This window comes from Cetorhinus maximus, chromosome 3 (genome assembly GCF_964194155.1).
Source record: "Cetorhinus maximus chromosome 3, sCetMax3.hap1.1, whole genome shotgun sequence".
Lineage (NCBI taxonomy): Eukaryota > Metazoa > Chordata > Chondrichthyes > Lamniformes > Cetorhinidae > Cetorhinus > Cetorhinus maximus.
In genome coordinates, this window is record NC_135881.1 from 52,399,637 (window position 1) to 52,422,581 (window position 22,945).

Genomic DNA, 22,945 nt, shown 5'->3' on the forward strand with positions numbered 1-22,945 from the left:
TGATGCAGTATTACTAAAATTGCTACACTGCTCTATTGCCTCAGCTTTTCTCTTTAGATTTCTAAATCTCTGTTCACCTGACCCCTCCCTCTTTCTTAAGCCCCTCCCTCCCTCCACCTTTTAGTTTTAAGCTCTGTCCACAGCCCTAGCTATACAATTCACCATCCCAACGGAACAGCTCCCCCTTTTCCCAGTACAGGTGCCAATGCCTCATTAATCAAAACCTCTTCCTCCCACAGCACTCTTTGAGCCATGTGTTTAGTTCCATTTTTTTTGACTGTATGCCATTTGGTGCAAGGCTCAGGTAACAATGCAGAGGCTATCACCTTTCAGGTTCTATATTTTAATTTAAACCCTAACTCCTCAAACCCTCTCAGCAGAACATCATTCCTAGTTCTACCTATGTAGTTGATTCTAACGTGGACCATGGCAACTGGATCCTCCCCCTTCCACTCTTGAGTTCATCTCCAGCTGAGAGGAGATGTCTCTAACTGGACAGGCAACACAAACTTTGGAGCTCCCTGACATGGCTGCAGAGAACAGTTTCTATTACTGCCTCCTATCACTACCACATTCCTTTTCACTCCTCCCATATGAATGGTTTCATGCACTGTGGTGTTATGATCACTTTGCACATTCACCCTGTAGTCCTTGTTGTCATCCACTCAGGTAGCAATTACCTCATATATGTTGGTCAAAGTTAAGGGCTGAGACTCTTCCATCACTCCATACTGGATACCCATATCTGCCTGTCTCTCAGATGCATCCTCCTGTCCCTGACAGTTAACCAACTCTAAAGTTCTAAATCTAAGGGGTATGACTGCCTCCCAGAACAAAGTGTCCAGATAACTCCCCTGCAATGCATGCAATGCGGACTCCAGCTGAACAACTTTGAGCTGAACTTGCTCAAGCTGCAGACATTTAGCACAAAACAGATTTGGCTGTCCAGTATTGGGATGTTTTCCACAAACTTCAGTGTTGCAGTCACGTCATACCACCTGCCCTGGTTTATTGGTTATAAAAATATTGCAGATGGGAAGAAACTCCTTTATGACTTGAGTGGGGCAATGGAGGTGAATGGTAATGTGATGAAATCTCTAAGAATATGTCCAACCAGAATTAGCATATTGTATTAAATAATATATCAAAGCTGTTTTCGAGGGCAGCTGCATTTATACTCACTGAATAGGGAAAACCAAGCTCCAGATAATGGTTAAACATGTGATAAAAACAAAAAACTGCGGATGCTGGAAATCCAAAACAAAAACAGAAATACTTGGAAAAACTCAGCAGGTCTGGCAGCATCGGCAGAGAAGAGCAAAGTTGACGTTTCAAGTCCTCATGACCCTTCAACAGAACTAAGTAAAAGTAGGAAAGGGGCGAAATATAAGCTGGTTTAAGGGGAGGGGAGTGGAAGAAGGGGTGGGGGGGGGGGGGGTGGTGTTTGTTGGGACAAGCAAGCAGTGATATGAGGAATTAACCAAAAGATGTCACAGACAAAAGAACAAATAGGTGTTGAAGGTGGTGATATTATCTAAAAGAATGTGCTAATTAAGAGTGGAGAGCAGGACAAGCATTTCCACATGTCTGTCCTTGGCTTGCTGCATTGTTCCAGTGAAGCTCAACGCAAACTGGAGGAACAGCACCTCATCTTCCGACTAGGCACTTTACAGCCTTCCGGACTGAATATTGAGTTCAACAATTTTAGATCTTGACCTCCCTCCTCCATCCCCACCCCCTTTCCGTTTCTTGCCCCTCCTTTTTGTTTTTTCCAATAATTTATATAGATTTTTCTTTTCCCACCTATTTCCATTATTTTTAAATGTATTCCACCCATCGTTTATTTCACCCCACCCCCACTAGAGCTACCTTGCTTGTCCTGCTCTCCACTCTTAATTAGCACATTCTTTTAGATAATATCACCACCTTCAACACTGCTTTGTTCTTTTGTCTGTGACATCTTTTGGTTATCTCCTCCTATCACTGCTTGCTTGTCCCAACAACCCCCCCCCCCCCCCACCTCCTTAAACCAGCTTATATTTCACCCCTTTCCTACTTTTACTTAGTTCTGTTGAAGGGTCATGAGGACTCAAAATGTCAACTTTGCTCTTCTCCGCGGATGCTGCCAGACCTGAGTTTTTCCAGGTATTTCTGTTTTTGTTATGGTTAAATATGTCTCTTATCTCAATACTCGGCTTCTTCTGTCTCATTAGAAATATTTCCCTTGAATTTTCATCCGTTTCCACCCTCTCGCATTCCCCTTGAAGCAGCTGACTCATGCTGAATTAAAGTTTCATGAGTGTTGTTAACCCTTTAGTATTACCCCCAAAGGGGCTATTCTCTTGTATGAGCTGGGACTCTGTAAGCCAGAGCCACCTCATTCTTATGACACTGACATATATCTCCACCATAATTTCTGTTCCACCATTCTTGTTGTGTTGCCTGACTGCTCTATCTAACACAACCACCATGGATGAGCCAGAACCTCACCAGTTAAACATTGACCAGGCTGAAGCTATTGTGTTTGGCTCCTACAAGATCCCAAATCAGATCCCAAATTCATCCATTTTCACATTGCATGAGCTGAACATTGATTTGTTGGCCCAGAGCCGAGCTTCAAGCTCCACATCCAGTCTGTGACCAAGACTTATCAATTTCCAAGTCTGTTGGATTGTTCACTTCCTGCATTTCCATTATCCTTGCTTTAATATTCATACAAGCCCTTTTCACTTTGAAAATCATTCTCTATTGATGGTCTTGAAGCCTCCAAAGCGATATCCAAAAAAATCTTTAACTTAGTCCCAATTTCATCCAGCCTTGCATCCTATCCTATACTAATTCCTGCTCACCTGTGCTCCTGTCTTTGCTGATCTCTGCAGGCTTCTTGTCATACAATGCATGGATTTCAGATCCTCATTTAAGTTTTCTTCTGGCGCCTTGTTCTGCATAACCTCTTCCAGGCTTGCTTCCCAACTTTCACCCTCTTTCTCTGGCCTGCTGTAAGTCCCTGTTCCTGCATTACCCCTTTGGTAGAAGAACCTTCAACTGTCACATTCCTGCAATCCAGAATTCTCTGTCTAATTCATTGCCAATTTCTGTCCACCTTCAAGATTCTCTTCAAAAACTAACTCTCAACCACACCGTTGACCAAGTCTTCTAACACCTCTTTGAATTCTTGCTTGATGTCTCAATGAGGACCTCGGGATGCTTTACAAATTATAGGGTGCTATATATGCACATGTATAAGTCCTAGTTCATTAACAGGGAGGACATTACAGTGAAAACTATTTCTGTCCTCTAACCCCAACATCTGCAAAAGGACACTTTCCAACAGGAAATCACTGAATAGTGATCAAGAACATAATTCTTATCTTGAGATTTTTTTCTTTCCATGCCCTGGCCCTTTTCAGATCCACAACCACAGTGGCCAGTAGTAGCACCCTCAGCTGATATGTGCTAATGCAGGACAGACCAAGGAATCATTAGAGATTTGAAGAATAATATAACAGACAGCCAGAATTATTTTTAAATTTGAAGTTTAAGAATCAACTCGCGCTATCTTGGCCAATGTGCAGTCCTCACAATGTGATGTCAGCTTTTCCAGGTGGATTTGCTACAAATGTCAAACATTTCCTATTTCTAAGAAATTGTGAGCATTGTAACCACATGTTTTGCATTAATGTAGAACAAGGTTTCGTGCCACATTCATGCAAGTTGAGCAGCGTGTCTGGGTCAAATACTACATTGGGTTTGAAATTATTTAATACTGCTCAATTTTTGTGAATACCCTATTTGTAGCAAAAGTATGCTGAGGGTCAAAAATTATTTTGTTGCACTTGTGCTTGCAGATTAGTTTACACCGTATCACTGCTTTCTATTTTATTTTATATGCATTTTTAAATTAACTTTTAAAACTAAAATGTTAAACCAAATTAAAACTAAATGTGCAGTTCTCACTGCCAAATGTTGTAAATAAAAGACTATTAATATTTTTATTTGATTACATTTATTATCTTCAATTAATATAATTTAGGGACATAGGAGCAGAGAAATAAGCTATTTAATCATTAAATTATGTCAGGGACGATGTGCACCCTGACTCCATTTACCAGTCTTGGTTCCATATCTCTTGATACATTTGCCTATCACTCTTGTTTTTGAAATTTTTAATTGACCTATCCTCAATAGCATTTTAGGGATAAGAATTCCAGATTTCCAAGAGCCTTCATGTGAAGAAATAGTTCCTGACATCACCCCTGAACAGCCTAACAATTTTAAGGTTATACCCCTTGTTCTGGACACTCCAACAAGTGGAAATAGTTTTTCTCAAATCCACTCTATCACTCCTTTAATCATCTTAAACACCCCTATTAAAGTGCCTTGATCTTCCAAACTGAAAGGAATATGAGCCTAATCTATACCACCTTTCCTTGTAATCTAACCCTAGAATAAGTCTGATGAATCTGTGCTGCATCCACTCCAAGGACTCTGTACCCTTCCAGAGATGTGGTGACCTGATCTAAGCATCGTACTTCAGAAGATGTCTAACAGAGCTTAATATAACTAATATAACTTTCAACCCTTGGTATTCCAGTTACCTTGAGATGAAGACTAACATTCCACTAGACTTTTTAAATTAGTTTTGTACCACTCATTTTTAGTGATTTCTGTATGTTGGTACGATCCCAGCTGAGGTTATCCCGGGACAAGCCTGATCCCAGAGTGGAACCCAGCTTGATATATCCTAACTTTTATTTGTTTAGATACGTGGAGAGTAGCGACTGAACAGAGGTACAGGAGTCAGTTGAAGAACTTTTAACAAAGGAATAAAACATTTATTCAACAAGAAATTATGAACTATATTACAATGTTCCTTCACCCACAACTATACCTTTACATTTGTATACAGATTTGTAAGGATAACACAAGCTACAAAAACTATCTTATACTCTAACGTCCATAATAAGTACACAGTTCATGTAAACCTATGGCACCCTGTGGTCAGACACACCACACTCTGAAACCAAGTGACAGATGTCACCTCAAACAGATGCTATGGATCTCTCCTCAACTCCCCCCAGACACTTATCACACCGTGAGCCAACTGGTCTCACTGCACTCCGTCCTTCGCACAAGGGTTTCCAATCTCTACTCTCCAAGACCTCGCCTTGGAATCTTCTCCCAAATCGACGCGTTCTCTCAGATGCCTTCTGCAAGGGTTCACCTCCAGGGTTTCAAACTCTCCTTCTGATGCTCCTCTTCCTTGGGTCACCACATGCATTCAAGCTGTTTTCCACACACACTGTCTCCCTGACTCAGCTGTCAACAGTACACCACTGCTTCACATGCCCATAGCAAAGAGTTACAGACCTTCAGTTGTCTCTTTGGACCTTCTTGCCTCTTGCAAGCTGTTCTCTGTTTAAATCTGCTTTCTGCACCTTTTGTCTCTTTACATTTGAAGCTTGGGGCCTTTCTCACTGTCCCTCAACCTTACCTTGATTAACAGGACCTTTTCCCAGGTTCCTGTCCTTCCATTGTCTAGAAGGTCTTCTTTGGATTTTCCCCTCTTCCACTCCCCTGGATTTTTGGGGTTTTTTTTAGCTTTGGACTGGCTATCTGTCCCCTTTGCTCCAGTCTCTCCTGGCAACAACTTTTAGAACCAACTGCACTCAAACAGCTTCCAAAGCAACTCTGAAGAAGAGTCATATGGACTTGAAACTTTCTGTCCATAGATGCTGTTTACTTTGTCTTTCTCTCCACAGATGCTGGTAGACCTGCTGAGTTTTTTCAGCAGTTTCTGTTTTTGTTTCAGATTTCCAGCATCTGCAGTATTTTGCTATTTTTCCAAAACAACTGCTGTTTTTCTTCTTTGTGTGTGTCTGTGGGAGGGACCTGTCTCTCTGGGCCGCTGTTGCTGTGCAACATTCTAATCCTTCTACCCTTGTACTTTACTTTATAGGAGTTGTAAAACTCCTCATTAGAAATGCAAGCACCTTTTTAAAGTGAAACTAAAACTCCATTTGACCTTTCTTAACAAACATACAGAAATACAAATCAAACTTAAACTTTAAAGCTAAAATTCATTCCTAACACCCACAAATACCAATATAACTTACATAAACTATCTCTATTTCCTAACAATGTAAGCTCAAATCTCTCCATTCTTCCATAGTTCATACTTTCATGTTATTTAAAAAATACTCTGATCTATCTTTCTTGAATTATTAGTAAATGACCCCCTACTTTACAACACTGAACTCCACCTACAGTAGTTTTGCCCATCAATATCCCTTTGCACCTTCCTGTTCCCATCTGTACTACTTACTGGGACAATCAATTTAGTCCCAGTTTACTTGAATTTCTGAGCTGAAGTACTAAAGAGGACAAAGTTGTTTCTGATTTAGAGTGCCTTGTGTCCAGAAAGCACTGAGAAATATGATCTTTGTGAGATATGCTACAAACAGTACTGAGGATATTTTAGATATTTTCTTTTGGGAAAGCTCTGTAAGTTTTATTGATGTTTCTAGAATGCATTATAGTGGAAACATTCAGGATTCATTAAAGGGAAATTCCCTTTGTGGTATATTCCTTCATTAAAGACATACATATGTAAAATGGAAAATGCATGTATATGCCAAGGTGCTGAAGCACATCACATCATTAAATCTTAATTCAAGATTTGAATGTCCCAGTTTGATGGAATGCTGTCACCAAAGGTGGCTGTCACAAAAGAGAGTACGATAGATAAAACAAACTGATAAAAATGCTAACTCTGTCATACATGAATTTAGCTCCTGGGTACAAAACTGATACTCCAATGAATAATAGATCAAAGCCATCAAACTTGACGGGAGTTGGCAAACAGTGTAAAGCCATTTTCTTTCACTTTAAATGTTGATGTTCTAAAGATAAGCCTGTATTCTAGAGAGGCAGTGGATATAATGCGCCATAAACCAAATAAACCTAAATGAATCATTTTCCTATTTATTTTGAACTGTCAACCAAGCTTTTGTTTTAAATGTGTATCTTGCTGTGCATGTTTGAGGAATGGTTTCTTAAAAAAGAAAAGTCAAGAAAATGGACTGGTATATGTGCATTAATATACGTATAATGGAGTACTTATTTTAGCCATGCTTCTGGATTTTCACTATTGGACTATGCCTTGTTCCAAAATGATCAAAACTCTGCTAAAATTTCAAATCGTGTGTCTGTCTTATTGCACAATAGATATCATGGCAGTTAATTAACTCACTCATGCAAGCATTGCTCAGCAAGTGTGATGTTTCATAGTATTTAGCTGTATTACTATAATTTTAGGCCACTTAAACCAGTGTTAAAATACTCTGGTTCAATTTAAACCGTGAACTTGTTCAGAAATGTATTGGTTCTTGCAAGCCCAATAGAAAAAAAACTATAGGATATATTCTCAATAGTTAAAAAGGAGCTCTGCCCATTTAGTTTTATTCATAAGCATCGTTAAGTAAAATGACCAGTGCTGTGCAAAAATTATGTTTCTCTGGAAGCTTTGTTGATTTTAAAATAGATTTTATTAAAATATAAAACTGATATTCCCTCACATCTATTTGAACACCTTTGTGACATTTATCATCTCGTATGGACTAAGTAGTTACTGTAATTAGTCTTTAAAATGTGTACTTGTCTTGGCATTCTGAAGCATTTATTGACATTTTTAATGATGTGAAGGTAGTTTGTTTTCTTAAATATTCTCACCTATTTCTTCACTTTCCGTTGAAGTTATTAACTCCTTGCTGTGTCCTGATTCTGTAGCCACCAAGCTCCTCTCGTTATCATGACCAATTGGCCATTATTCATGTGGTGAGCTTCATGACTATGGCTCATTATGCTGTTTTGCAATAGGAAGATCACAGCCAATTCTATCCATTGAATCTCCACACATTCACTTCCAATAGCATGGTTAGATAGCAAGCAGGAGCTATGCACTTTATTGTTTTTCTCCCTTTCCTCCCTAACCCAGGATTTGCAGCATTCTTACTGCCATCAGGTAACACCAGCTAGTTTAGTGTGGAATGGTAATTAAATTTGAAACCTTCCTGGTTTGTACAACTCAGCTACTCACTGAACTGGATTTTCTTTTAAGGCTAATATTGTTTGCTATTTTGCTTTTTAAGTTTCCTAATTAGATTTGGAAAATGTAAGTTCCGTGGGTTTGATTCACGCCACAAAAGATCTCCCAGATACAGTTACTTTAGCTTTTTATTCCAGTTCAGAGCCCCAGTCAAAGATAGTTCTTTGCCTACAAATGTATTTGTGATATTCCTGAGTTGTGAATTAATTAAATGTAATTACTTTTCTGTTGTAGTTGTCAAAATAAATATATAACTAACAAATTGCCCTGCAGGTACTGATATCTCTCAATGTTGGGCAATCTCCTAATTCGATTAGTTAGGTTTTTTGGGTATTTGTCATTTGCCATTTTGTGGAATTTACCAGGTTAAGATTAATTGTCAAACATATCAATATCGATAAGTATTTAGTCAGAGAAGTGGCCATTCACAGGCATAAACCTGTCCCTCATTTTAAAATTGATTTTTTTCTGACTGGTTATTTGGATTACATTTTTAAAAAGGCATGCAGAAAAAAGAGAAAGATATCAGTAGTAATTAGAAGAAGATACATGGCCTTGTATACTGCATGCTTGAGGTGTTACCTTTTGCACTATGCCAACATCAAACATATAGTATGTAATGCTATTGATTTCTCTCTTTGGCGTGAGTAGTGAGATCATTTGGCCTAATGTTATCCACCAGCTTCAGCATAGCTACATTGCTGCACAGTTGAAAGCACAAATCTTGTCAGCTTTAAATTTCTAACACTAAAAATGTCATTGGCAATTGGATGCTGATGAACAGAGCATTGTTTATTTTTTTAAGTGCATAGAAGGCAAAGCTTGACCTGATTTGAGAGTAACTAAATGCAACCGTAGTTGCTAGGGTGTTACTAGTTCAAAAGTATCTGTAAACCTCATCAATTTGCTAAATGCTTATGTTGATAGTTTGGAATTGGCTCTTGCATGAGTTAGCCTGTATTACACTGTATAGCATTCAGTGTCTAAAGGTTTATCCAAACAAACTGTTTGTGTAATGCACCTCCTATGAACTTAATTCAACAATCACAAGTACTTGCTCAAGGCATTTTTTGGTTTTCTAGTTAATAGAAGGAAGACCGAAGTGTATTTTTCATCCCTAAATTGTGTGAAAAGGTCTGAAGATGTCATGTGTTAATCAGCTTGAAACAGATGCTATTTTTTTTGTTGACCTATTTGAACAATAATTAATTCTTGTGAGTAAAATGAAACAACATTTAAACATGAAATTTGGGTTCTTCATGTATAAACACACGATTAGATTGACAGGAGTTGATGACTGGCAGCTCTTGCTGGACCAGCAATGTATCAAACAAAAACAAAAATTGCTTTAAAAACTCAGCAGATCTGACAGCATCTGTGGAGAGAAGGACAGAGTTACACGTTTCGAGTCTGTATGACTCTTCTTCAGAGCTAAAGAGAAGTAGAAATATGATGAAATATATACTATTAAAGGGGGTGTGACAGGTGAAGCTGGATAGAAGGCCAGTGATAGGTGGAGGCAAAGGAGAGATTGCAAAAGATGTCATAAACAGAAGGTCGAAGAGGTGTTGATGGTGGTGATGCTGGCTAAAGCAGATGCTAATGATGACATTAAGAGTAGAAAGCAGGATGAGCAAGTGACAGATGGCCCTAATGGGGCGGGAGGGGACAATATGGGGAAAAAAAATCAAAGTAGGCTAAAAGGTGGGGATAAAACAATGAATGGAAATAAATTTTTAAAATAATAATGGAAATAGGTGTGGAAAAAATATATATATAAAAATATATTGAAAAAAAAGGGAGATCAAAAAGGGGTGAGGTTGGACGAGAGAGTTCATGATCTGAAGTTGTTGAACTCAATGTTAAGTCCGGAAGGCTGAAGAGTGCCTAATTGGAAGATGAGGTGTTGTTCCTCCAGTTTGCATTGGGCTTCACTGGAACATTGCAGCAGGTCAAGAACGGACATGTGGGCATGAGAGCAGGGTGGTGTGTTGAAATGGCAAGTGACAGGAAAGTCTGGGACATGCTTGCGGACAGACCGAAGGCGTTCCGCAAAGTGGTCACCCAGTCTGCGTTTGGTCTCTCCAATGTAGAGGAGACCGCATTGGGAGCAGCGAATGCAGTAGACTAAATTGAGGGAAGTGCAAGTGAAATGCTGCTTCACTTGAAAGGAGTGTTTGGGCCCTTGGATGGTGAGGAAGGGGGAAGTAAAGGGGCAGTTGTTGCACCTCCTGCGATTGCATGGGAAGATGCTGTGGGAGCGGGGTTGAGGTGTAGGGGGTGATGGAGGAGTGGACCAGGGTGTCCCAGAGAGAACAGTCCCTATAGAATGCAGACAGGGTGGGTGAAGGGAAGATGTGCTTGGTGGTGGCATCATGCTGGAGTTGGCGGAAATGGAGGATGATCCTTTGAATGCGGAGGCTGGTGGGGTGAAAAGTGAGGACAAGGGGGACCCTATCTGGGAGGGAGAGGAAGGTGTGAGGGCAGAGGCGTGGGAGATGGGTCGGACACGGTTGAGGGCCCTGTCAACCACCTTGAGTGGGAAACCTCGGTTAAGGAAGAAGGAAGACATGTCAGAAGCACTGTTTTGGAAAGTGGCATGTCGGAACAGATGTGACGGAGGTAAAGGAATTGACAGAATGGGATGTAGTCCTTATAGGAAGCAGGGTGTGAGGAGCTGTAGCTGAGGTAGCTGTGGGAGTTGGTGGGCTTGTAATGAATATTGGTGGACAATCTATCACCAGAAATTGATTCAGGGAGGTCAAAGAAGGGAAGGGAAGCATCAGTGATGGACCATGTGAAAGTGATGGAGGGGTGGAAATTGGAAGCAAAATTAATGAATTTTTCCAGGTCCAGACGAGAGCATGAAGTGGCACCGAAATTGTCATCGATGTACTGGAGAAAGATGTGGGAGGGAGCCTGAGTAGGACTGGAACAAGGAATGTTCCACCTACCCCATAAAGAGACAGGCATAACTGGGGCTCATGCGGGTACCCATTGCCACACCTTTTATGTGGAGAAAGTGAGACGAGTTTAAGGAGAAATTGTTCAATGAGAGAACAAGTTCAGCCAGGGAGGAGTGTGGTGGTGGATGGGCATTGTTCGGGCCTCTGTTCAAGAAGGAAGCGGAGAGCCCTCAGACCATCCCGGTGGAGGATGGAGATGTAGAAGGTTTAGACGTCCATGGTAAAGAGCAGACAGTTGGGATCAGGGAACTGGAAATTGTTGATATGATGTAAGGTATCAGAGGAATCACGGATGTAGGTGGTAAGAGACTGGACAAGGGAAGAGAGAACCGAGTCAAGATAGGAAGAAATGAGTTCCATGGGGCAGGAATAGGCTAAAATGATCGCTCTACCGGGACAGTCCTGTTTGTGGATTTTGTGGAGGAGGTAGAAGTGGGCTGTCCGAGGTTGGGAGACTGAGGTTGGAAGCTGTGGAGGGAAGATCTCCAGAGGAGATGAGGTCAGTAACAGCTCTGGAAACAATGGCTTGGTGTTCAGTGGTGGGGTCATGGTCCAGGGGGAGGTAGGAGGAAGTGTCTGCGAGTTGGGGCTCAGCCTCTGTGAGGTAGAGGTCAGTACACCAGACAACAACACCACCACCCTTGTCAGCAGGTTTGATTACAAAGTCAGGGTTGGACCTGAGAAAACGGAGTGCGGCAAGTTCAGAAGGAGACAGGTTAGAGTGGGTGAGAGGAGCAGAGAAATTGAGATGGCTGATGTCACGCGGACAGTTCTCAATGAAAAGATCGAGAGCAGGTAAGAGGCCAGAGGGAGGGATCCAAATGGAGGGAGAATACTGGAGGCGGGTGAAAGGACCCTTTGAACAGGGGGAGGACTCCTGCCCAAAGAAGTGAGCACGGAGGCGAAGGCGGTGAAAGAAGAGTTCAGCATCATGCTGAGCCTGGAATTCATTGAGGTGAGGGCATAAAGGTATGAAACTGAGTCCTTTGCTGAGCACTGAACGTTCAGCATCAGAGAGGGGAGGGTCGGGGATATGATGAATACACGGCCGGGGCTGGGATTAGAAGATGGGATGGGGTCAGAGGGACAGGAAGGTGTGGAAGGTCCTGGATGGGCGTTGGTATCAATGCGTTGTTGGAGTTTGCGTTCCTTTTGCAATCTCTCCTTTGCCTCCACCTATCACTGGCCGCCTATCCAGCTTCACCTGTCCCACCCTCTTTAACAGTATGTATTTCACCACATTTCTACTTCTCTTTAGTTCTGAAGAAGAGTCATATGGACTCGAAACATTAACTCTATCTTTCTCTCCACAGATGTTGTCAGACCACCTGAGTTTTTCCAGCAATTTTTGTTTCTGTTTCAGATTTCCAGCATCCGCAGTATTTTACTTTTATCTAAGCAATGTGTGAAGCTTCTTGGAGAGTTTCACTATTAATAGACATGTAGATACAAGTTCTTATAAAGATGGCCAACTTAAACAAAAGATCAGACACCATGGGAGTTTTTATATTTAGGATTTCTATATAAGGTTTTTGAAAATATTAAGTCTCATGATCTCAAGAATGCTGATGGAGTAATACTTTATCTTAAATCACTAGGAAAAATTCTCAGGTTTTTCTTTAAAAGAAAAAACAAAAATTGGATGATTGGTTGAATGATAAACAGCACAGAAATGTGGCATAGTGGTCTAGTAATCCAGAGGCCCAGGCTAATGCTCTAGGGACACGAATTCGAATGGCAGCTGGTGGAATTTTAATTTGATTAATACAATCTGGAGTTGAATACTAGTCTCAGTCATGGTTACCATGAAACTTATCATCGATTGTCGTAAAAATGTCCTTTAGGGAAGGAACTTTTCCATCTTTATCTGGTCTGGCCTATGTGTGACTCCAGATCCACAGCAATGTGGTTGACTCTTAACTGTCCCCTAAAATGGCCTAGCAAGCTACTCTGTTCAAGGGCAATTAAGGATGGGTAACAAATGCTGACCTTGTCAACGGCGCCCACATCCCATGAAAGAATAAATTTTAAAAAAGCAATCAGTAATGATTGGACAAAAATGTTGTAACTTACATACTATATACAGACCTATAAATTGAATACTGTTCCCTACATCATTCATTTTTAAATTATTTTAAATTTTGTAACTTTACATGCATTGTTAATATATGCATATTACTGCTGATACTTATTACCCTTGCATTTTGGGTCTGATTGGCTGGAACTTGGAGCTGAGCACCATAATTATACAAGCAATGCACTATTGAGACGGATGTGCTAAAAATAAGTCTTTAAAACCGTCTGAGTGTTGAGGAATGGTTTTGTAGGTAGGTTGTTTCTAAAATATGGAGAAGTTCTGTTACGGAGTATTGCAACATTTTGGCCTTTTTAAAGAAAAAATTGTTTGTGAAAGCAACATAAACACATTTATAGGCCATTCACTTAGATCATGGCTGATCTGTACCGTATCTCCACCTACCTGCCTTAATTCTTCTTAATACCCTTATGTCACAAAAAAAAACTATCGATTTCAGTCCAGAAATTTTTCAATTGATCTAACCTCAACAACTTTTTGGGTGGGAAGAATTCCCAATTTCCTTACCCTTTGTATGAAGAAATGCTTCCAGACATCACCTCTGAACAGAGTAGCTCTAATTTTAAGGTTATATCCCTGTGTTCAGGCCTCTTCCAGGGGAGGAACCATTTTCTATTTATCCTATCAAATCCTTTAATCATCTTAAACACCTCACTTATATCACCCCTTTAATCTTCTATATTTTTTGTACCAGCTTTCTAGCTTTTCCTGATTTCAATTTGGGCCCCTAAATCCCTCTGCTTATTGATGTTTCCTCACTTCTTGTCATTTAGAAGTACTCTTTGCTATCTTGGGTCCAACTGAACAACCTCACATTTTATTGCAATGAGCTCCATCTAGCATAATTTGGATCATTTGCTTAATCTAACCATGTCCCTCTGCAACTTCCTACTCCCATCTACAGTATTTACTATGCTGTCATTAAACTTAAAACACAGTTGGAAGAACATTACTCTTATTTTCTAAACTATTGTTTGAAGAACTGGATGAATTTTTTTCCACACCAGGGCAAACCTTTAGTTTAGTCACCAATATTTTTCAGCCCATTTGTACATTGCAACCATATGAACCTTGTAATATAAATGCAATCCAAAAACCCTTGACACAATGTGTGTGTTAGTTGTTGTTTTGGATCATGCATTTGCTGTAACATTCTACGACTATAATTCAAGTATTTATATTTAAATGACCAACTAGCATTTTGCCTTTAGATTATAACTAGTGATCATTAGTAATCCACTATAAACTACAATACAAATTGATTTGCAGCATATATTATTAAGCAAAGCAGTCATAAATATGATTTGTATAATAGTAAAAACAGAAAATGCTGCAATACTCACCAGGTCAAGCTGCATATGTGGAGAATTAAACAGGGTTAACATTTCAGGTTGATGAATAGATAAATAGGAAAGGCCATTGACCAGAAATGTTAAACAGAAACAGAAATACCTGGAAAAACTCAGCAGGTCTGGCAGCATCTGTGGAGAGGAGCCCAGTTGACGTTTCGAGTCCTCATGACCCTTCAACAGAACTAAGTAAAAATAGGAAAGGGGTGAAATATAAGCTGGTTTGGGGGGTGGGGTGTTGTTGGGACAAGAAGCCAGTAATAGGTGGAGATAACCAAAAGATGTCACAGACAAAAGGACAAAGAGGTGTTGAAGGTGGTGATATTATCTAGAGGAATGTGCTAATTAAGGGTAGAAAGCAGGACAAACAAGGTACAGATAGCTCTAGTGGGTGTGGGGTGAAGGAATACTAAAAAGGCTAAAAGGTAGAGATAAAACAATGGGTGGAAATACATTTAAAAATAACGGAAATGGGTGGGAAAAGAAAAATCTATATAAATTATTGGAAAAAACAAAAAGGAGGGGCAAGAAACGGAAAGGGGGTGGGGATGGAGGAGAGAGTTCATGATCTAAAATTGTTGAACTCAATATTCAGTCTGGAAGGCTGTAAAGTGCCTAGTCGGAAGATGAGGTGCTGTTCCTCCAGTTTGCGTTGAGCTTCACTGGAACAATGCAGCAGGCCAAGGACAGACATGTGGGCATGAGAGCAGGGTGGAGTGTTGAAATGGCAAGCGACAGGACCAGAAATGTTAACCCTGTTTTTCTCTCTCCGTAGATGCTGTTGAGTATTTCCAGCACTTTTGGTTTTTATTTCAAATTTCAAGCATCCACAGTATTTTGCCTTTGTGTTAATTTGATCTGTATCCTCAGTTTCATCAATGAATGATATCCTTTTGTACTGCCTTAAATTTTCCCTCTTGAAACCCTCGTCTTTAATCTTTTGTGAGTGGTGGCCTTGGCACAGTTGTCACAATCTTGTTCTGAGTCAGAAGGCCATGAATTCAAGTCACTCCAAGTCTTCAGATAATCTAGCCTCACACTTCAGTGCAGTTCTGAGAGTGCACTGCATTGTTGGAGGTGCCAAGTTTCGGATGGGACATGAAATTCCATCTGCCCCCTCAGGTGGATGGAAAAGTTAAAATCAGGATATTTGAAAGAAGAGCAGCAGTGTTTTTCTGGTGTCCTAGCATATATTTATGCTTCAGTTAACAGCACCAAAAACAGATTAATTGTGCACAAATGAATCATCAATTTGATTGCTTTATTTACAGTGATCACATTTCAAATGTAATCTCTTGGTTGAAAAGCACTTTGAGATATCCTGAAAATGTGAAAAGTGCTATGCAAAAGCATTATTTACTCATTTATTTTTCAATCTCTCTTACTCTCCTGAAGACCTTAATTCTTGCCAGAGTTCCATAGCATCCGTTGCCCTCCAGCACCTGCTGAAGTGGCTATGAGAGGCTGTACAGTGAGTAGAGGTGAGGGAGAATTACAGCAGAACTGAATCCCATCACTTGTACAGCAGATTGCTGGCCTGTGATCAGGAGCAACGGCTGATTTTCCTTTTTAACTTTCAGAATCCAGGAACAACAGTAATTGTTGAACCAGTACATTCACTTCAGCTTGAATGCAGTGAAAATAGAGACAGATGTCAGTATGGTACTGGATCCAATTGGTATAGTTCCAACTTGTGTACAGAGAATTGGGATTAGTAATCATCCTGCAATATGATGCACTTTTTCAAATAATCCTGTTGTTGAAATTACTGGCAACCTCCTGCAAAAAGCTAGGGGTGGGCATTCTCTATATTTTGAGAAACTACCTAATAATTTGTGCTTATCTAGATGAATATGTACAGTAGCTGGTAGGTCTGGGGTTTACAACTGCAACAAATGTTTTTATGATCAATTTTTCTGTTATCCTTTATTATTCGCATTTTTGTCTCAAATCAGTTTTTTAAGACCCATTGGGACCCCCTGCAAACTGCAGACCTTATAGACTGAGTTCTTGATTTTATTAAGTAAAATTAATCCTTTGAGTACCAAATTTAATTTAAAATTTACAATATATAAACTTCCACTTGCCTGAGAGTTTTAAAAGCCAAATTCTCCAGTAAAATTTTTAAAAAGGAGACAACAGAAAATATTTGGTGTTGGCTGAGAAACCATTACAAAGATCCAGTTTAAGATGGTTTGTGATCATTCTCTAAAACTAAAAACATTAACAATATACATGGTTTATTGCAAATAGATTAAATTAGTAAAATGTTATTTTTCAAATAGTGTAAGCAATATCTTAATGTCTGGTACAAACTGTTTCAAACAGAGCTGGGATAACAGACCGCTGCAGCACATAAAGCAAAACCATGCTGCTTTTATGAATTGGTGTTTTATTTTAAATTGCCTAAATGCAATAAGTAATGCCTTTTAATATGGTGAGGCATTTGTAGTGAATGTAAATCTAGTCTCCATCAGTGCAGAGATTGTATTCTGGAAACATTTAATTGGGTTTAGGTCACATATCTGAGCAGGCTACTGTCGTATTAGAATGCAAACGTAGTAATAACAGCTGTCTCCTCGCCATGTGGCATCTGCCATTACTTTGATGTACTGCAGGGATGGATTTTTGGGTCTTGGTTCCAAAAAAAATTGGGAGAAGCATGCTTTTGCTTCCATTTGACTAATAGCAAAGCTTGGTTCAGTGTTAAACCAGGGAGAATCTGCTCATGCAATTAACACCTTGAAAACTTATTTAACTCCTGATTTTAAGGAGTTTGTGCTGCAGTATTCATTCATTCTGTCTGGAGACACAGTTGGCTGTTTCTGTGGAATTTTTAATTAATCACTTAGGATGGATTGCAGCCATTATGGCTCAGCGGCACATTGTGCCTGTCCTTAGTTAACTTGTTACTTGGTAGTTGTGATTTTAAAGAACCCTCTCAGTATGTCACAACAATCTGGTTGCATTTTAGCTAGCTTAAATATTGATTTATTTTGGAGAGGGGGAGGGGACAATGAATCTTTTCCTTTCTCCTAGGATGAGAAAAAATGCTGTAGCTTCTTTACAGGAATGAAAGAAATTTGCTAAAATTCCAGTTAAATTGCATTGTTGTGATCCATTCCTAGAATGTGATGCAAGCATGAAGTGTTGCTTTTACAAAGCTAATTGAATGATGGTGCTAGCACTAATTTAAGTTTTAATTTAATTTAAGGCATTCAACATCTATTTTGATGAAATGCAGATATAGTTTGCACTGATGAAAGACCTGTGTAACTTGACCCTATTCAAATTCTGTTTGATATATTAACTATTAATTCTGAAATGCCATTCAAGTTGGAATCTTTTAATTAGCAATAATATTATAAAAGTAATGGCCTGCTTGCCAATAGGCAATTTTCCTCCATTTATTAATGTTGTTGACACTATGGCAATTGTAAAATTTAGTGAAATGTTGTACATCTGTTTGAAATGAGAATTAAGAAAACTGCTAATTAACATTGGTTTTGTGGTAGTATACTTTGCTTTGAATATATAAGAGATCATGAAGCATACCTTATTTTGGTTGACATTGTAATAGTAGGACACTGCATACAAGAATGCTAGCACGGACTTGTAGAAATGACGATATCTATTAATTTATAATTGCTGAACATTGCAAAACTTGTTTCTATTTTAGTAGCATTCAAAACAACACTGGTCTGAAAATTGTTTCAATCACTTTATTGCTGCAACAACCTGAAAAAAACCAACTGATCAATTTACATTGGATTTTAATTAACATCCTTTGAAAGTGCTTCAACTAAGAATTAATGTACTGAAATCTTTCATTGCAACAGAAACTTTTAAATTTGATGTTTGTTTAAAACCATTGATAATGACTAACTTAAAATTCAGCTGTTATAAACATGCCTGCTTTGAAATCCTGCTCCACTCTGGCCCCATTTTGCATTGAGCACATATGCTTGGGACTGTAATTTGATACTGTGTGATATGACCTGAGTTTGGGGCAAAGGTGCAGTGCAAACGTTAGAGATAGAATTCAGTTCATATCAATACAATCCAAATATAATCTGAGCAGCGGTACAAACCCAGTAAGGGTTAACCTGAGAAAAGCAAAATTGCAGTATTTAATGTAATGGAATTAATACAAGAGTTTTAAAGGAATTGTAGCTGTTATTTAAAATATCAATTAACAGCTGTAGAATGACTTAAACCTTGGAGAAAAGCCCTCAGGTCAAAATTTTGTTTAAATGTGATTGTCGCAGTCTTCTAATGGCTTTAAGAGCTGCATAACTTATGCAGCAATACTTCAATTCTTTACCAAATCTTCAAAATTAAGAAAGATTATCAATGTGTTTACAGTTCATCTTGGACCTAATTTGTGAACTGTTAAAAACTGTAATTGAACTTGGTCTTATTCTGTAAAATAGTGGCTCATCAGCTTTTTGCTTCTAATATGATTTCTCTTGTAGCCTGGCCTCCTCAATTTAAAAATAATGAATTGTGGGTGGTTTTGTAATGCGGGGTTCATGATTCTAACATAACTATGGAATATTTTTGTAATTGTATCCAGGAGTCTTTTCAGAATCTTGCCCTCAATTCACATTTACTGTGTTTACCAATTTTACAGTAATTTTTTGAAGTGGTTAAGAATTGCTCCTCAATTATATTGACACAGACTTTTGTTCTTGTTACATGCCCTCAAACTGGAAAGTTGTTGAATTAAGTTATATTTTAAAAAATGCTTTAATTCTTAGTGTAATTTAGGGTGCAATCATAGATGTTCTGAAAAAACTAAATTATTACAATTTCTTTTAGAAGGAAACAGGCTTTGGGAATAAGTGAAAGAGCCAAAATGTGAGCCAAAACATTGATCACATTTTGGCAATTGTTTACTGGCTTTAAGTGGCAGGTCATATTTATGCCCACTTATCTGCTTCAGGGATCATTCTTGATAGCAGCAGTACAGAATCCACTGAATAACATAGTTTGCTTTGCAAATTAATGCAAATGTCGAGAAACCCTTTACAGGGCAGTGTGCTTTGATTATGACTGAAGTTGCCATTTGGACATGGTGAAAGGAGCATGTTTGAACCATTGATTAGGGGCAGCAGTGAAAAAGTCAGGAAGGCCCCGTTAAGCTTGCAGTGCAGCAGGCGGATGTCAGTGTAGTTTGAGCACAGTGGGAGAATGACAGGGAGGATTAGTGTCAGCAAGAGGCTTTGCGGTAGCTGTGGAGATGGTCCCTAGGGTCACTCACCTCTGTGACTGCACTCTGCACTGACGGCTTAGTAATACAAACCCCATGATGCATGGTTGTTCATTACTAGGGTCAGAGATTATTATATATAAAGTATTTATATCTTCAGGGATTAATTTTTTAACATTCTATTGATGTCTCATGATGGATTCTTTTTTAAAAAAAACTCAGCACATGATTTACCAAGCTTAAGTATGTTTTGTATGATATTCATTGTGAAGATAGTATGTTTGCATTGGCCTTTTTTGTAAATAAAGCCATTGTTTAGAAACAGCTCCTGTTTCTGCCATTTTTTTGATGAATTTAATTCATTTTATATAACATTTTCCGCCTGTTATTTTGGACATTATTACAGGCACCTGAGTGGGCAGAAGAGGACCTCCGCCAGCTGACAAGAAGTATGGTTAAGTTCCCTGGGGGCACCCCAGGTCGATGGGAAAAGATTGCTCACGAATTGGGTCGATCAGTGGCAGATGTGAGTCACTTGGATTTGCATTGTATATTGAGTGACAAAACTGAACAAGACAGGCAGTGTAAGGGCAGCATACATAGGGTTAGACACTGTCTGAAAAAAAACTGCAGTTCTTTTAGGACCTGGAAGTGAACCATTAACTAACTAAGCAAGAAGCAGATGTGGAGGAGTTCCAATCACTGAATCAACAGCTGTAATTGATCAGTTGTACAAGGATTCTAGTACTTGGCGGTTTGGGCTACCGTAATATGATCACAGGAAGACAATACCACAGTGCAAAACTATGCAGAGCCCCTTTTGAGTTGTGAAAGGATATTTTTTACATTGGGTTAGGAAGGCAGTTTATATTTTCAAAGCATCCAGACGGAATACTATAATAACAGATCGATCTGCAAGATTCAACAGATGTTTTTGATTGTGAATTTTTAAAAATTGTTTTGTTAAAAACAAAGCACCATTGCCTACTGGTGAAACCATAAATTATAAATTCCATTTGTTAAGCAGAGAATGCATAAAAATGTAATGATCAGAATTATTTCTTTATATGTTACTACTTTTTGAACTTTTTAAGAAAAGTTCTCAAAACAGAAGGTTCAAAATGATTGTGTTTGTTATTACAGAAGCTGGCCCCTTCAGTGCATTAAGTTGAATTAAACGAGCATACTTGAAAGCTGGCAAATCAAGAATTACAGACTTCTGTATTCTTGATCGTTCTACACATCTAGTACTGAAAACTTTGTTGCTGTCCCTGAATGTGAGGATCCTCCCTTGGGGCCTCCTTGGTTTCTTTTAAATAAAACTTGTATTTAATTGCTCAATCAATATTTCCATATTCCTGAATATAGATTATAAACTTTAAAGATGATAGCAGGTCTCATGTAAAAGTAAAAATTACTACTCTTCAAATTTTCCACATATGCTACTTCGTAGGTTATTGGTGAGACAGTAGCCTTTGCATAATCTTTGAAATTTGTAATCTGTAATTGTGAATGAGGCATTTGGATTGCGAAAAAGGAGTTGTTTTGATCATTGAGGAACCTATTGTTAAGCAGCTGCTACATAAATATTTGTCAATTTACTTTAATTATCATGTGCTAAATTAAACAAAAGTAATTCATTACTAACAGAAATATTCATTTCCAAGCAACCTTGTTCTAATTATAAAATATAAACATTATAAAAGTGAAAGCACCTCCTGCACTATTACACTCAGTTGGATAATATTCTAAGGAAGGGACTGTTGCACACTGTAGCACGCAGTGTTCTTGCTCATTTTGCTGGTTCACTTTTGAAAGATGCTACTTATTCTTTGCTAAGTTTCTTATCTATTGAATTGTATTTCTTTGTGTTCAAATAATGTAATTTAAACCAATGAGCTGGAACTATCACACAGACTTTTGTATGACTGAATTGCTAGACACAAGGTGGTATAGGTGGATGAATTATCTCCATTCCTGGTTTTGGCTTTAAAAGTAAAGATTGGGAGAGTACTAAATAATGCTTTATATTTTTCTAGAACAGTATTCTTTGCAGTCTTAAGAGCATGTTTTAAGGGACACGTTTTAAAAATATTTTGTCCTCTCCTCTCCTTAAAGCATTAAGTTTTTGCTGGGTCATGATTCCACGGACATTGATCACCAAAGTATCTTGACCAGCTAAAGGCATGGTGGAGCAATTAAAATTGGGCATGCTTAAAAGGCCAGAGTTAGATGAAGGCCGGTATCCCGGAGGCTTGTTATGCAGGAGGCGATTATAGAGATAGGGAGGGGTGAGGCCACGAAGGGATTTGTAAACCAGGATGAAAATTTTAAAATCAATGTGTTGCTTGACCAAGAGCCGATGTAGGTCAGTGACCTCACAAGTAGCAGGTGAATCATTATAAGAAATAGGAGCAGGAGTAGGCCATTCGCCTCATCGAGCCTCCTTTCAATAAGATCATGCCTAATCTGATTGTGACCTTAACTCCATTTTCCCGATAGCCCCCCACAACCTTTGACTCCCTTGTCGATCAAAAATCTGTCTAACTCAGCCTTGAATATATACAATGACTCAGCCTCCACTGCTCTCTGTGGAAAAGAGTTCCAAAGACTAACAACTCTCTAAGGGAAGAAATGCTCCTCATCTCCGTCTTAAATGGGAGATCTCTTATTTTGAAACTGTGTCCCTAGTTCTAGATTCTCCCACGAGGTGAAACATTCTTTCGGCATCTCTGTAATCCCCCTCAGAGTTTTATGGTTCAATGAGATCACGCCTTATTCTTCTAAACTCCAATGAGTATAAGCCCAACCTGTTCAACCTTTCATAGGACAACCTCTTCATCCCAGAAATCAGACTAGTTAACCTTCTGTAAACTGCTTCCAATACAAGTATATTCCTCAAGTAACGAGACCGAAACTATACACAATTCTCCAGGTGTGGTCTTACCAATTTCCTATCCAATTGTAGCATGACTTCCCTACTTTTATACTTCACGCCCCCTTGCAAAAAAAGCCAAAATTCCGTTTGCCTTCCTAATTACTTGCTATACCTGCATGCCAACTTTTTGTGATTAATGTACCAGGACACCAAGGTCTCTTTGTGCCGCAGCATTCTGTAGCTTCTCTCCTTTGAAATAATGTTCTGCTTTTCTATTCTTCCTGCCAAAGTGGACAAGCTCACATTTTGCCAGATTATATTCCATCTGCCAAATTTTT

The 22,945-nt window shown here is 39.0% G+C and overlaps 1 protein-coding gene across 1 annotated transcript in view; it reads left to right on the forward strand.

Moving 5' to 3' along the window:
• dnajc1 (DnaJ (Hsp40) homolog, subfamily C, member 1) overlaps positions 1–22,945 on the forward strand; it is a 291,590-nt gene that overhangs the window by 220,176 nt on the left and 48,469 nt on the right. Inside the window, exon 9 of the mRNA XM_078538335.1 lies at positions 20,136–20,255. Coding sequence (XP_078394461.1) covers positions 20,136–20,255 — 120 coding nt within the window. The remainder of the gene's footprint in view (positions 1–20,135; positions 20,256–22,945) is intronic.